At 36.6% G+C, this 12,880-nt stretch overlaps 1 protein-coding gene across 1 annotated transcript in view; it reads right to left on the bottom strand.

Moving 5' to 3' along the window:
• The window catches only part of LOC120627198 (low-density lipoprotein receptor-related protein 2), a 53,214-nt gene that overhangs the window by 15,964 nt on the left and 24,370 nt on the right, over positions 1-12,880 (bottom strand). Inside the window, exons 17-24 of the mRNA XM_039895064.1 lie at positions 11,279-11,371; positions 10,566-10,727; positions 9,476-9,814; positions 7,814-7,912; positions 6,844-7,021; positions 4,588-4,673; positions 3,426-3,568; positions 1,554-1,630 (exon numbers count right to left, since the gene is read on the bottom strand). Of these exons, the coding sequence (XP_039750998.1) occupies positions 1,554-1,630; positions 3,426-3,568; positions 4,588-4,673; positions 6,844-7,021; positions 7,814-7,912; positions 9,476-9,814; positions 10,566-10,727; positions 11,279-11,371 (1,177 nt within the window). The remainder of the gene's footprint in view (positions 1-1,553; positions 1,631-3,425; positions 3,569-4,587; positions 4,674-6,843; positions 7,022-7,813; positions 7,913-9,475; positions 9,815-10,565; positions 10,728-11,278; positions 11,372-12,880) is intronic.

Below are 12,880 nucleotides of genomic sequence, written 5' to 3'. Positions count from 1 at the left end.
CTTAGTCGTTTATCACTTAATTCGCTTTAACATATTCGAGGCACAGATCAACTTTATATTTGTGCGTTTGAATAAATTAATAAGCGATTATCCTCTGCAAAGATACAAAATATTAAGGGGCTGTTAGGTTAGGTAAGGGACATGTAAGAAACACGTCCTTCAACGTGCCTGTCGCCATTAACCTGAGGCGTCTGTTAGTACACAGCATTGTATCAATGCTGCTTGGTGGCAGAAATAAGCATTGCGGCAATAACGCCACGTCAGCGTCGTCGTTAACTTGCGGGTCGATTGCGTAACGCGTGATCATCATATTGCAATTATCGAATTTGTTCACAATGTACTCGTACATAAGACTTAATTCGCGGTAACTATTTGTATAAGTTAGTAACTGATTATGCTTTGCAAAGGTACAAAATATTGAGCCTAAAAGCCTACATTAGCCTACATTTTTTAATAAGCTATCTAACACTTATCAAATGTTATCCTTGTCACTTGACATAGAGTACGAAAGTGACAAATCCTACGTTAAAGCTATCCCGACACTTTTCAGGGGGTGGTTAAAATTGCCCCTTAATATTTTGTATCTTTGCAGAGCATCGTCATCATTAATCCATTACCCATACAGGGCACGGGTCTCCTCCCGCAATGAGAAGGGGTTAAGGTTGTAGTCCACCACGCTGGCCCAGTGCGGATTGGTGGACTCCATACACCTTTGAGGACATTATATAGAACTCGAAAGCATGCAGGTTTCCTCGCGATGTTTACCTTCACCTTCAACGGTGATATTTTAATTACTTCCACAACTTAGAAAAGTTAGAGGCGCATGCTGAGATTCAAACTCGGCCCCCCGAAAGTGAAGTCGAGCTCCTATCCACTGAGCTATCATCGCTTGCAGAGCATAATATCTCTTAATTTAATTAAGACATATTCTTTATGCATATGGCTTAATAAATTGCTTTTAGTATTGGATAGAAGCAGGCGTTACTTTGCGGAAATCCAAGATATATTTTGAAAATTAAGCTTAATTTGCTATAGTCTGCGAAAAGCAGGAGAATCTGAAATTTATATTTTCTTCAATCCTTATACTCTTTATACTTAACAATTATTCATTGTAAAGTCAACATCTTCTGAGGATGCTCCGGTTTCGGAGCGAAACGTGTGCCGAAGATCTGTTTGGTGTGGTGTATAAGGATTGAAGAAATTATAAATTAAACCATACAGATTCTCCTGCTTTTCGCAGACTGTAGCAAATAATAAATCGCGGACTATAGCAAATTAAGCTTCATTTTCATAATTGCTTTTAGTATTTTTTATTATATTTTTATAACGATCTACGAAACAGTAAACATTAATTGCATGATTGTTTACATGTTAAGACATGAAGAAAAAAATTTGTGCTTTTCCCCAATACAAAGTTACAACATGTTTCGCAATCAACCCACCGGTGTTCCCTTTTAAATTACAATTTCCTTTTAATAAACTGTGGGTTTCAGTTTATTAAAAGACAGACTAAACTAAAACACAACACAATATACTAAGCGAAAGTGTCGAACCGAGCTGTCAACGGCAGACACATGGTCTTGTTGTGTTCGCAAGGATGCTCCCACGGCGAGCATGTTATCACGTGCTCCTGTTCCAAACATTAACAAGTTATAAGCAAAAGAAACAAGATTTTAATTCAACCAGATTCTGTTGTCATTTTTGACACTTCTAGAATTGCTTCATCAAAAGCCTACAGCGCCATCAAAAGCCATAAGGCCGCCTTTTGTTTATTGCTTGTCTGTTTTTTTTATTCTTCTCCTTTTTTTTTAACTTGTAGTGTGCAAATAAAGAGTATAAATAATATAAAATTTCACAGTCCGCTGCTGGACTAAATAATCACCCAACTGGGCAGACCTGGGTCTGCCCAGCCAGTGTTTCAGTGCCTGGGTGTTTATCTGTATATTATAAGTTTTTATGTACATTATTCATAAAAGTATTCATTAGCTATCCTAGTACCCATAACACAAGCTACGCTTACTTTGGGGCTAGATTGGCGATGTGTGTATAATAATAATAATAATAATAACAATAATATTTATTTCCAAAAATCTTAAGTCTAAACAATATAGTAAAAACATTTCTTATTTTATAGGATGGGGCATCCATGAAATCTTAAAAAAATTATATTACTACAAGCTTCTGAAGCTAAACTAAGAAACCTTGTATTTCAGCTTCAGTGCCTTCACCCCCTAGGGTTTTTGATTATTTTTAGCTCAAATATTAAACATGCAGTTATAATTACTTAATAATAATAGGAATATACTAACGGGCTAATTGATTTATAATTTTTGTAAAAGGTTGATTATAAATATGTTATATACTACTTGTTCCTCTCTATAAAAAATTAATAAATATAAAGGTGTATGTCTGTTGTTTGTGTGTGTGTGTGTGTGTGTGTGTGTGATGTAGTGAAGAGAGGGTGTGTATTGCTGTATTCATTGATGAGAATGAATGTGTGTAAAGGGTACTTTGTAAATAAAGTTGTTAGTAAATAAATTAAATTTTGACAGAAAATGGGTGCATGTTGCTTTAGTAAGACACTTAATATAAACAATTTCCTTACTGAGAGAACTTCACAGCTTTGATAAAGCAAAGATGTCGAAAACAAATAAGGGCGAAAAGTAGCAACCTTTAATAAAGCACGTTGTGCGATTTCAACTTTCTTTATAAAAGTTTTTGAGGCTCCACCCCACGAAGATATGCAATATGTAATTAGAGATTGACACAAAGCAAGGTAGATGCGTTTCATGATTGCAGCAGTTACGGCATGCCTGAGATTTTTAAAAATGTAAATCATTTTGTTTAATCTAGAACTCAATAACTCGATATGTTTCTTAAAATTTAAATTGCAGTCTAGAGTAACGCCTAAATTTTTTATAGACTCAACTCGTTCCAAACTTCGGCAGGAGCAAGAGGAATTATTATAATCATTAGCACAAGAGTGATATATCAGGCACAGATCATTCGGCAAGTTTGAAGTTTGCCGCAGAGAGAATGTGATGTATTTAGTCTTTTCTACGTTAAGTGAGAGTATGTTATTATATAACCATTTAGTAACAGCATTAAAGCCAGTTTGTGCCGCTTCATAAACTTCTGTCCAGGTATCTGCCGTAAAAACTAGGGCAGTATCGTCCGCATATGAATATATTTGACCTTTGTGCAGTTGGATACGTGTGAGCAAATCAATATAAACAAGGAAAAGTGTTGGTCCCAGAATACTGCCTTGTGGCACACCGTGGGTAACCAGTTGTTCACTACTGCAGTAGGAATCAACTCTAACACACTGGTATCGATCCGTTAGGTAATCCTTGAAAAGTTGTAGCTGGAGCCCTGGTATTGTCGTAGTATATTTATTTATTTATTTATAAATGATTGCCACTCACCGAAACTTCGATGAATTCGGACACGTCGCAGCCCTCTTCGTCTGCATGGTCGGGGCAATCGGACTTCCCGTCGCATCGCTTGTAGACCTCCACGCAGGAGCCGTTGCCGCATTGGAACGTACCCTCGGGACACGATCTGGTGTCTGCAATTGGGGGATAAACAGGTTACTGAGGAAAAACTTTATAAGTTTACATAAAAAAGAACAAACTCTATACCTATGCTTTTGGCCTACAATCCACTTCAAAGTAATTGGTGAGGACGACAGTAATCGTCATCATCATCATATCAACCTATTACCAGTGGCACTTCATACATCAGTGAAAGCACTGCCTACCCAAATTTTACGTAACTCTTATAGTAAATAAATAAAATAATAATAAATATAATGCGACAATACACACATCGCTATCTAGCCCCAAAGCGTAGCTTGTGTTATGGGTACTAAGATCACAGATGACTATTCGCGGAGTTTAGCAAATTAAGCTTAATTTTCATAATATTCATACAGTTGATGATTTTTTTAGGCCAACCATTATTTGTTAGATACGCAAATCATTAGAGTTCATTTGAAAAGCATATAAAAATGTTTGGAACCGACTGTAATTGAACTTGCGACTCTCTGGCAATCGCGGCCTAAGCGAATTATTCAATTAAGCTACGGCTCTCCTACCGTCGATGCCGGAATTAGTATATATGCCTTTTACATCAATCTTATAGTGACTGTAGCGCCATCTCGTAGGAAACTTTGCAGTTTCGATTTACTATTGTTCGATTCAACAACTAGAAAATGTTTGTTTTATGAACATTAATTTTTTCAGTGTCTGGATGTTTATCTGTATATTTTAAGTATTTATGAATATTATTCATAAAATATTATTTATGCACATAAAACATGGCCCATATATTTTGCTTGCTCAAATTACTCTCACACCGCCACTGCATCGGGAATTGGAATTTTCTTTTTATATTGGAGACACGTTTGAAACAAGAAATGACACATTGCTTTTTTAAAAACTTTCGGAACCGACAGGATTTTAAATGTAGCAAATTGACGGTAAGCGTAGGTAAAAACACTAATAAAATTTATAAAAAAATATAGTACATTTATTTGCATAACATATGCCAACCTTATTCTTTAAGCTGAGAAATAAATTAACTTACCACAGCCGACCTCATCGGACCCATCAGGGCAGTCTTCATTTCTGTCGCATTTCCACGAAATTGGAATACATTTGCCAATCGCACACCTGCCAACAAAAATTACTATTGAGTTCAATGCACGAACTTTGCTATCGTTTGTAAAAGCCGTTACGCATTGTGAAATAAATTTTTCACCCTGTTATAAAAAATATACACATTTTGTTGAAATCATGGATGTGACCGTATCCGGTTTTTTAATGTTTTTTTATCTACTAGAAATTAGCTCGTCGACTGCAATCGCACCTGCACGGCGAGCATCATTTAGCAACGGGTACCGTTACCGTTGTTAATGATAATAATTTAGATGTAATTTTATAATACCTTGTGTTTTAATGGTTGGCAAACAAAAAAGACAATTCTATTCTAAATATATGCTTATGGAGTACCTCAGGGTAGCTTGTTGGGTCCTTTACTTTTTTTGATTTACATCAATGACATGCCAGATAGACTGGTTAAACAATAATAATTTGCAAATTAAGTTATAAAAAACTACTTATATACAATTCCTGACCCATAACGAATTTATAATTAATAATGTCGATACAGTAAATTTTTAGGGGTATATTGACAAGCTTTGTAACTGGAAAGCTCACATCCAAGGTGTATGTAATAGGCTAGACAAATTTTTGTACGTACTCAAGCGACTTAAACAAACAAATACCAATGAAGCCGCGCTGATGGCATACCATGGATATGTGTCTTCCATCCTAAGATATGGTATAATATTATGGGGTAACTCAGTGGATTGTGAAAGGGTATTTCGAGTACAAAAGAAATGTATAAGGGCGTTGTATGGCGTAAATATGTTACACAGCTGTAGACCGCTCTTCAAATCACTGAAAGTGTTGCCTTTACCTAGCCTATATATATATATATGTGTGAAATGTGTAATTTTGTAAAAAAAACCCAAATCTATTTAAAAGCTTTAGTAACATAAAAAATCCGAATAACAGGAATAAAGTAAGTTATGTGTACCAATGCAAAAGCTCACCGTGACCAGGAAAAGTGCACACTGTATGGCTGTACTTATTTGCAACCACTTGCCAGATGCGCTGAAACTTTTACCTGTTGCACGTTTCAAATCAGTTTTATTTGAAAAACTTTTGGATAGACTTTATTATCATATCAATGACTACCTAAATGGAAAATTATTATAATTATAGATTCATGAATTCATTTTATTTATTAAGTATTAATTTTTTATTAATTTTTTTTTTGTGTTTTTACCTTTAATTAATTATTTAAATGTGACTTGTTATTTAATGTAGAAAATTGATATAATTATTAACGAATAATTTTTGCACGCCAATCTTGGCAGGATATGTGGTACTTATAAAATTTAATTAACACCTATGTAAACATGGTGCATGTACCATATACAAGCAAAATAAAAAATTGATTGATTGATTGATTAATATAAAAGTGTAAATATGGTGCACTGTACAGTGTGTATGAACAATAATAGAAAGAATAAAAACACATAATTTTTAAGCTATCCCAAATATAAAAATACCTTAATGTTTCAATAAATATTTCTTATACATCTTGTATTTTCTCGCTATTGAAGTGAAAAGTTTTATGTATCACGCGATAGTAAAGTTTTCTGATTCTTGTGCCTTGGAATGCCTCACTAGACTCAGGATTCTAATTTACCTAATTCTTCAGCAAAACAAAATTTGCAATCACAACAAAAACAAACTTTGCCATCTTGTTGAACGAATAACTATTGTTTATTAAATTGTATCCTCTGTGCCAACCCTACTAAAATAGGTATAAATTTTGCTTGCTTTGCTTTGACTCTGAGCTTTGACTCTGATCCGTTTCTCCTCTGTGGTGGTAGGTAGCGGTGATAGCCCAGTGGGCATGATTTCAACTTCACTTTTGAGGGCCCGAGTTTGAATCTCAGCAAGCACCTCTAACTTTTCTAAGTCTTTTGCGTTTGAAGCAAAATATCACTAGCTTCAACGGTGAAGGAAAACATCGTGAGGAAACCTGCATGCCTGAGAGTTCTCCATTATGTTCTCAAAAGGTGTGTGGAGTCCACCAATCCGCAGTGGGCCAGCCAACGGCATTTACCCATTGTCATTGTGGGAGCAGATCCGTGCTCTGTAGTTGGCCGGTAATAGGTTTATATGACGATGGTAAAACAATTAAAATAACACGAATAAAATAAAAGTATTTCCTTGACCAGAGTGCGTAATGTAACAGAGCACTTACATGAATTCCGTGTTGAAACACGACCTGACGTCACAAGCATCGGGATGCTCGTCGGAACCATCAACGCAGTCGGAGTGGCCGTCGCAGGCCAGAGATCTCTCGATGCACACCGAATTGTCGGAGCATCGGAACTCCTCGGAATCACACATCAGTGGTTTGGATACTGGGACAACGGGTTCTGCAATTGAGACGCATTCTCTCAATTAATCTAGTGCGATAAATAAAAAAAAAACCTAAAAATAAATTATATTCTTGGCTGGATCTTTGCTGACAGACTATCGAGTGTTACTATACTAATGAATCGAGTGATTCATATTTAGTATTATTATAGTAAGTAGAAATTAGTGCACGTATATATATTTGCATGCCATCTAAGGCGGATTGTTAGTCCCTATATTTTATAAACCAACAATGTAAAACCAATCTGCAAATAAACGAAACTTTGAATTGAATTGAAATTTGAATTCAATTGAGTGCATCGATATACTCTAAACATTTTTTTCTTACATTAACATAAATTCGCAAAAATCCATAAGAGAAATATTGAAATATTAAAAGATTATATATATAATTCATAAAAGATTACATTAAAGCGTGTGCAAACGCGCGTGTGTATGTGGGTGTGTATGTGGGTATGGGTGTGGGTGTGGTTGTGGGTGTGGGTGAGGGTATGTATTATTGAATAAAGTTTATTAGCGTCATCATAAGTTAGATTAAGAAGTCAATTTGTTGCAGCTCTTTAAAAATGTATGTGTATTATTTAATAAAAAATATTCATCAGTCATCTTCGTACCCATATCACAAGCTACGTTTACTTCGGGGCTAGATGGCGATGTGTGTATTGTCGTAGTATATTTATTTATTTATATTCTATTTTTGCTGCAGCATTTTTGTGTTTCACATAAGACTTAACCAGGCACCTAATAGAGGGAGAAAATTGTGTGAAATATGAAATAGCAGTAAAACTCACTTAATATAGTATGATTGCACACTTCAGTTTTCGGAATACAAAGGCCATGGCAGTTTATCTGATTCACTGGACATGTATCGGAACTTTCTGCAAAAGTATCTGTAAACGATAAAACTACGTTAAAATATCCAAATTTCTATGTATTCAAAAAAAATATGGCGACTGGTTGGAGGCTCTGGCCGTGGCTAGTTACCACCCTACCGACAAACACGTCCCGCTAAACGATTTAGTGTCCCGGTGCGATGTCGCGTTGAAACCGATTAGGGGTATGACTGCCATACTGCCTAACAGGTTAGCGCGCTACCATCTTGGACTGGTCGCTTCCCACCAGGTGAAATTGCAGACAAGGGTAACTTGTCACCACCCCTCCTCAGCGGGTGTCGATCTAGGCAGCAGCTTCCTTTGTGCTACTACTACCATATTCAGCGACCGTCTCGACCGCCCAGCGTAGTGTTTTTGAGCAAACCCTTCTTCGGGAGAGGCATTTAGTCCAGCAGTGGACCGTTGCTCTTGATGACTGTTGCCTAATGATTGAGGTTGACGCGGTGGAGTGCATAGAGGGTATGCAGATGATGAAAAATGAAGAAAACCTCCAGTACGAGTTACAAAAAACTTAAGGATAGGCATTGTAAGAGTTATAAAAGTTAAGTATTTATTGTACATGAATTTATTTATTTATTTATTATGTATGTACCATAAATTGTGATTGTGAATATAAGATACATGAAGTGTACAAAGGAAAGCTTATCTCTATAAGAGATCTCTTCCAGCTACCCCAGGATGTGAGTTGAATGTTAAAATGTAAAATGTAAATTGTTGATGTAGGAAAAGAGCCACTGCTGAGTTTCTTGCCGGCTTCTTGGTAGAATCTGCATTCCGAACCGGTTGTAGAGTCACTACAAACAGACAGACTTGACGATTGTTTCAAAAGTGCTTATATTAGGCCTAATGAATTTTGAGTTTGATGAAATAAAGATATATAATTAATAAATAATTAAAGCGGTAATAGCCTAGTGGAGAACGAGTTCGAGCACGCACGCACTACTAACTTTTCGGAGTTACGTGGGTTTTTAATTTAAGCAATTTAAATATCACTTGTTTTAACAGTGGAGGAAAACATCGTGAGGAAAACTGCATTCTGCATGTGTAGACTACGCCCTAAACCCGAAACCCCCTAAAGATGAAACTAGATAATGCGTTACAATAAAATGAAAATGTATTAAATACCTTGTTCCTATTATTTAGTGTCGTTTTTTCTACAAACGTAGAATAAAGCGAAAGATTTTTGAAAATCTTGATTTTTATCTTGCTACGCCAATGAAGTATAACTTTTAACGCGTGAACAATCACGTGTTTTTTGGTTGTTGAACTGACAAGAACAATTTCTTGGTATAGATATCGTTACCATAGTGATAAACGACGACACCGGGAGGTATCTTTGCATCATAAGAGTCCATGTAGGACTGGAGCGTATAGAAAATACAGCCGTATTTATATCAAAATACCCACCAACTCATTGTCAAGAACAGGGTATTTGTAAAATCCTAATCAATTTAATAAAATATCTGGCAAATATGAATTTATAGTTATCAAAAGGTTGGATATTTACCCACTTTATAAAATTAATGTAAAATTAGTCATTCACAATGAATATTGACTCACCCCCACACCCCTCTTCGTCTTCCCCAAACTTGCAATCCTTCACACCGTCGCACTTTTTGTTCGCCGCGAAACATTCCACGCTCTTATGGCAAAGCAGTTCATCGGCGCGACACTCCACGAACTCCATGCATTTGTCGAACGTGAGGAAACCCGCGGGACAACGGCATGTATACCCCATGCTGGAGACGTTAGTGGTGTGAGGCGGGTGGGGGGATTGCACGCATATGTGCGAGCATGGGGTGGGGGGTTGGAAGCATTTGTGCTGGCGGTACGGGTTTTTAGAGTCAGGAGGAAGAGTAGTTGTTAGGATATGCAGATGGGTCTGGTTTGGGAAGATTGCTGTAAAGAAAAATTTATTATAATTAAATTGCTATGCGGGTTCCTAAAAATTTCGAATAGTTTACATGTCAAAGTCAAAGTCAAAGTCAAAAATATCTTTATTCAAGTGGCAAGGTGGCACTTTTGACGCGTACATAAGAATTACACGGTAGTGAGATGATGGCGATAACCATATTCGTAAACTTAAAACTAAAGCTACGAGGGTTCCAAACGCGTCCTGGTCTAAGAAGAAGCCCACAACAAACTTAGCCGAGTGTTTTTGTTATCACCACACCATGGATTGCTTTAGTACAGCTTTCGTCAGAAAGTTGAAACTGAAACACATGAATCAATTTTTGCCCATAAAGGATAAAACCAGATCGTTATAATTCTTTAAAATCAAAGACTACATAGTGTCTTGTGAAAGATTAATTTCGGCACCAACTTTAGTTATCAGCACTTGGTAAAGCTGATTGCATATTCACAGCTTCGTGGACGTTTGCCCAGTTGAGGCGTGACGAACGTATGTTCCCTAAGAATACGTGCGTATCGCTCAATGCCAAACTAGCCACTATTGACAGCACCTGCCCAAGCCGGTTATATACTCAGAGAGTTCCATTCGGCGTATCTGATGTGTTTTGTGGGAAGCTTCGTGGATGTTATCCCAGTAGTGGTGTGACGAATGCCTGTCCGTCCAGAACACGTGCGTATCACTCACTGCCAAACTAGCCACTATTGTCAGCACTTTGCCAAGCTGGTTATATATACTCACAGAGCTCCATCCGGCGTATCTGATGTGTCTTATGGGAAGCTTCATGAACGTTTGCCCAGTAGAGGCGCGACGAACTCCTGTCCGTCCAGAACACATGCGTATCGCTCACTGCCAAACTAGCGACTGTTGTCAGTACTTCACTGAATATCTCTCGCCCTGAACCTGAAACGAACTTATGCTTTTAGTTTATGCTTATGATAAGTGATATATCTATCCAAGTGAAAATCAAAATGTTTGTACCCTCCACGCACGTTTCGCTCCGAAACCGGAGCATCCTCAGGAGATGTTGACTTTACAATGAACAATTGTTAAGGAAACTGTTAATTAACAATTGTTCATTGGAGGAAGGAAGGATTGAAGAAATTATAAATTACACCACACAGATTCTCCTGCATTTCGCGGAGTATAGCAAATTAAGCTTAATTTTGACAAAATGTTTGTGGCACAAACATGAAGATTCAAATAACTAAAAATGATTTTAAACAAATAAGCTTTCTTCAGTTGCCACACGCATAGATAATAAGTAATTTATTTTAACCTCTGTGCTCCAAGTCCTCTTTATGTAGCCAATTCTGTTGTATAAAAATCTTTTAACGAAATAGACACGTATAAAAATAGTGTTATTATTTTCCAAGTCAAACAGTGTGAAAAGGACAGCACTGCTTTTAGAGATGAACACAACTGACGCCAAATCTGACACCGCATAAAAATACCTTCAGGATGAATGACATCAATGACAGCGTTCCCATCGTCAGCTATGTACACGACGTTCATCTCTGGCGAATACCGAAGGCGGATGTTTGGACCTTCAAAAAAATAAGTTTTCTTTAGCTACTATGAAAAGGTTTTTTGATATCAATAATAAATTAATAAATATACTACTACAATACACACATCGCCATCTAGCCCCAAAGTAAGCGTAGCTTGTGTTAAGATGACTGTTGAATAACATAATGAATAATATACACAAAGACTTATAATATACAGATAAACACCCAGACACTGAAAAACATTCATGTTCATCACACAAACATTTTCCAGTTGTGTTAATCTAACCTTTAACTCAGAAAGCAGGGTCGCTGCCCACTGCGCCAATCGGCCGTCGAGATAGATATTATAAAGCACAAGTGTTTCCAAACACAGCTGCTAGACTTATTGTTACATATTTAATACGTTGGTTATATTTAACTGTAGAACATGAGGTAGGTACGATTCCCACTGCGCCAATCGGCCGTCAAATAGGCATTTTCTAGGCGAGCAGGCCCTAACTTAGACCGTATCATTGCTTTACATCTATATATATAAAAGAAAGTCGTGTTAGTTACACTATTTATAACTCAAGAACGGCTGTACCGATATGGCTGAAAATTGGTGGGTGGGTAGCTTAGAGCCAGGAGACGGACATAGGATACTGTTTACCCCGTTCGACAGCGTTCCCGTGTGAGTTGGCATAAAAAGTCAGTTACACCATTTATAACTCAAGATGGGCTGGACAAATTTTTATGGTATTTGATTTTTTGGATTCCTCTTAGACCGGAATAGGATAATAAGTATTAAAATAATAACATTCATAAAAAAAAAAAATTATGCGCGGTACGTTGTTCGGCGGGACAGCTAGTTGTATATAAAAAAAGGATTATGAGGTGTTTGAAACCACGGTAAAAGTAAAACCTTTTTTTACATTATAGACATTTAACTTAAAATTTTTGGAATAACATTCCATTATTATATACAATCGTTACGTTTCATCAATCTTAATTTCATACTACGGAAATGGGAACGATAACCAATATTTTTAATAAACTCCGTATTTTAGTGTACGACATACATACCATAGCTCCGACAAATTATAACCCATTTAAATAATTATTTTTGTTCTATTGAGGTATATGTGTTTAATTTTGCCCAAACTGTGGTTGGAGATACAGAACTCCTCAGCGGACAGCAGCAAACCCCTCATTTAAGGCTTAGCGATACTGAATACTTAAATTTTTTTTAGAACTACAACTAAATTGAATGCCACGTCATCAAAAAACAAACGCAAACGAAGTCGCGGGCAACAGCTAGTATCTAGCTCTAGACTGCAATCTCAACTCTCTTAACAAATTATTTAGATGATATACTGAAAACAATATTTTAAATCATTTTGATCCGGTGTTAAATTATATTCTTTCATTCGATTATCAATTCCATCTTCATCGTGAGTTTCACGGTTTATAAATGTTACGTTGTTATGTTGTTTAAAGGAGCACTGGCACAAATGGGAGTCTATACACTACACGGTCAGCTGATGCGAACTATAGGCCATATTGACC

This window comes from Pararge aegeria, chromosome 1 (assembly GCF_905163445.1).
Source record: "Pararge aegeria chromosome 1, ilParAegt1.1, whole genome shotgun sequence".
In the NCBI taxonomy this organism is placed as follows: Eukaryota; Metazoa; Arthropoda; class Insecta; order Lepidoptera; family Nymphalidae; genus Pararge; species Pararge aegeria.
The sequence above is the reverse complement of the archived record's forward strand: the minus strand, read 5'-3'. Positions and strand labels throughout refer to the sequence as shown.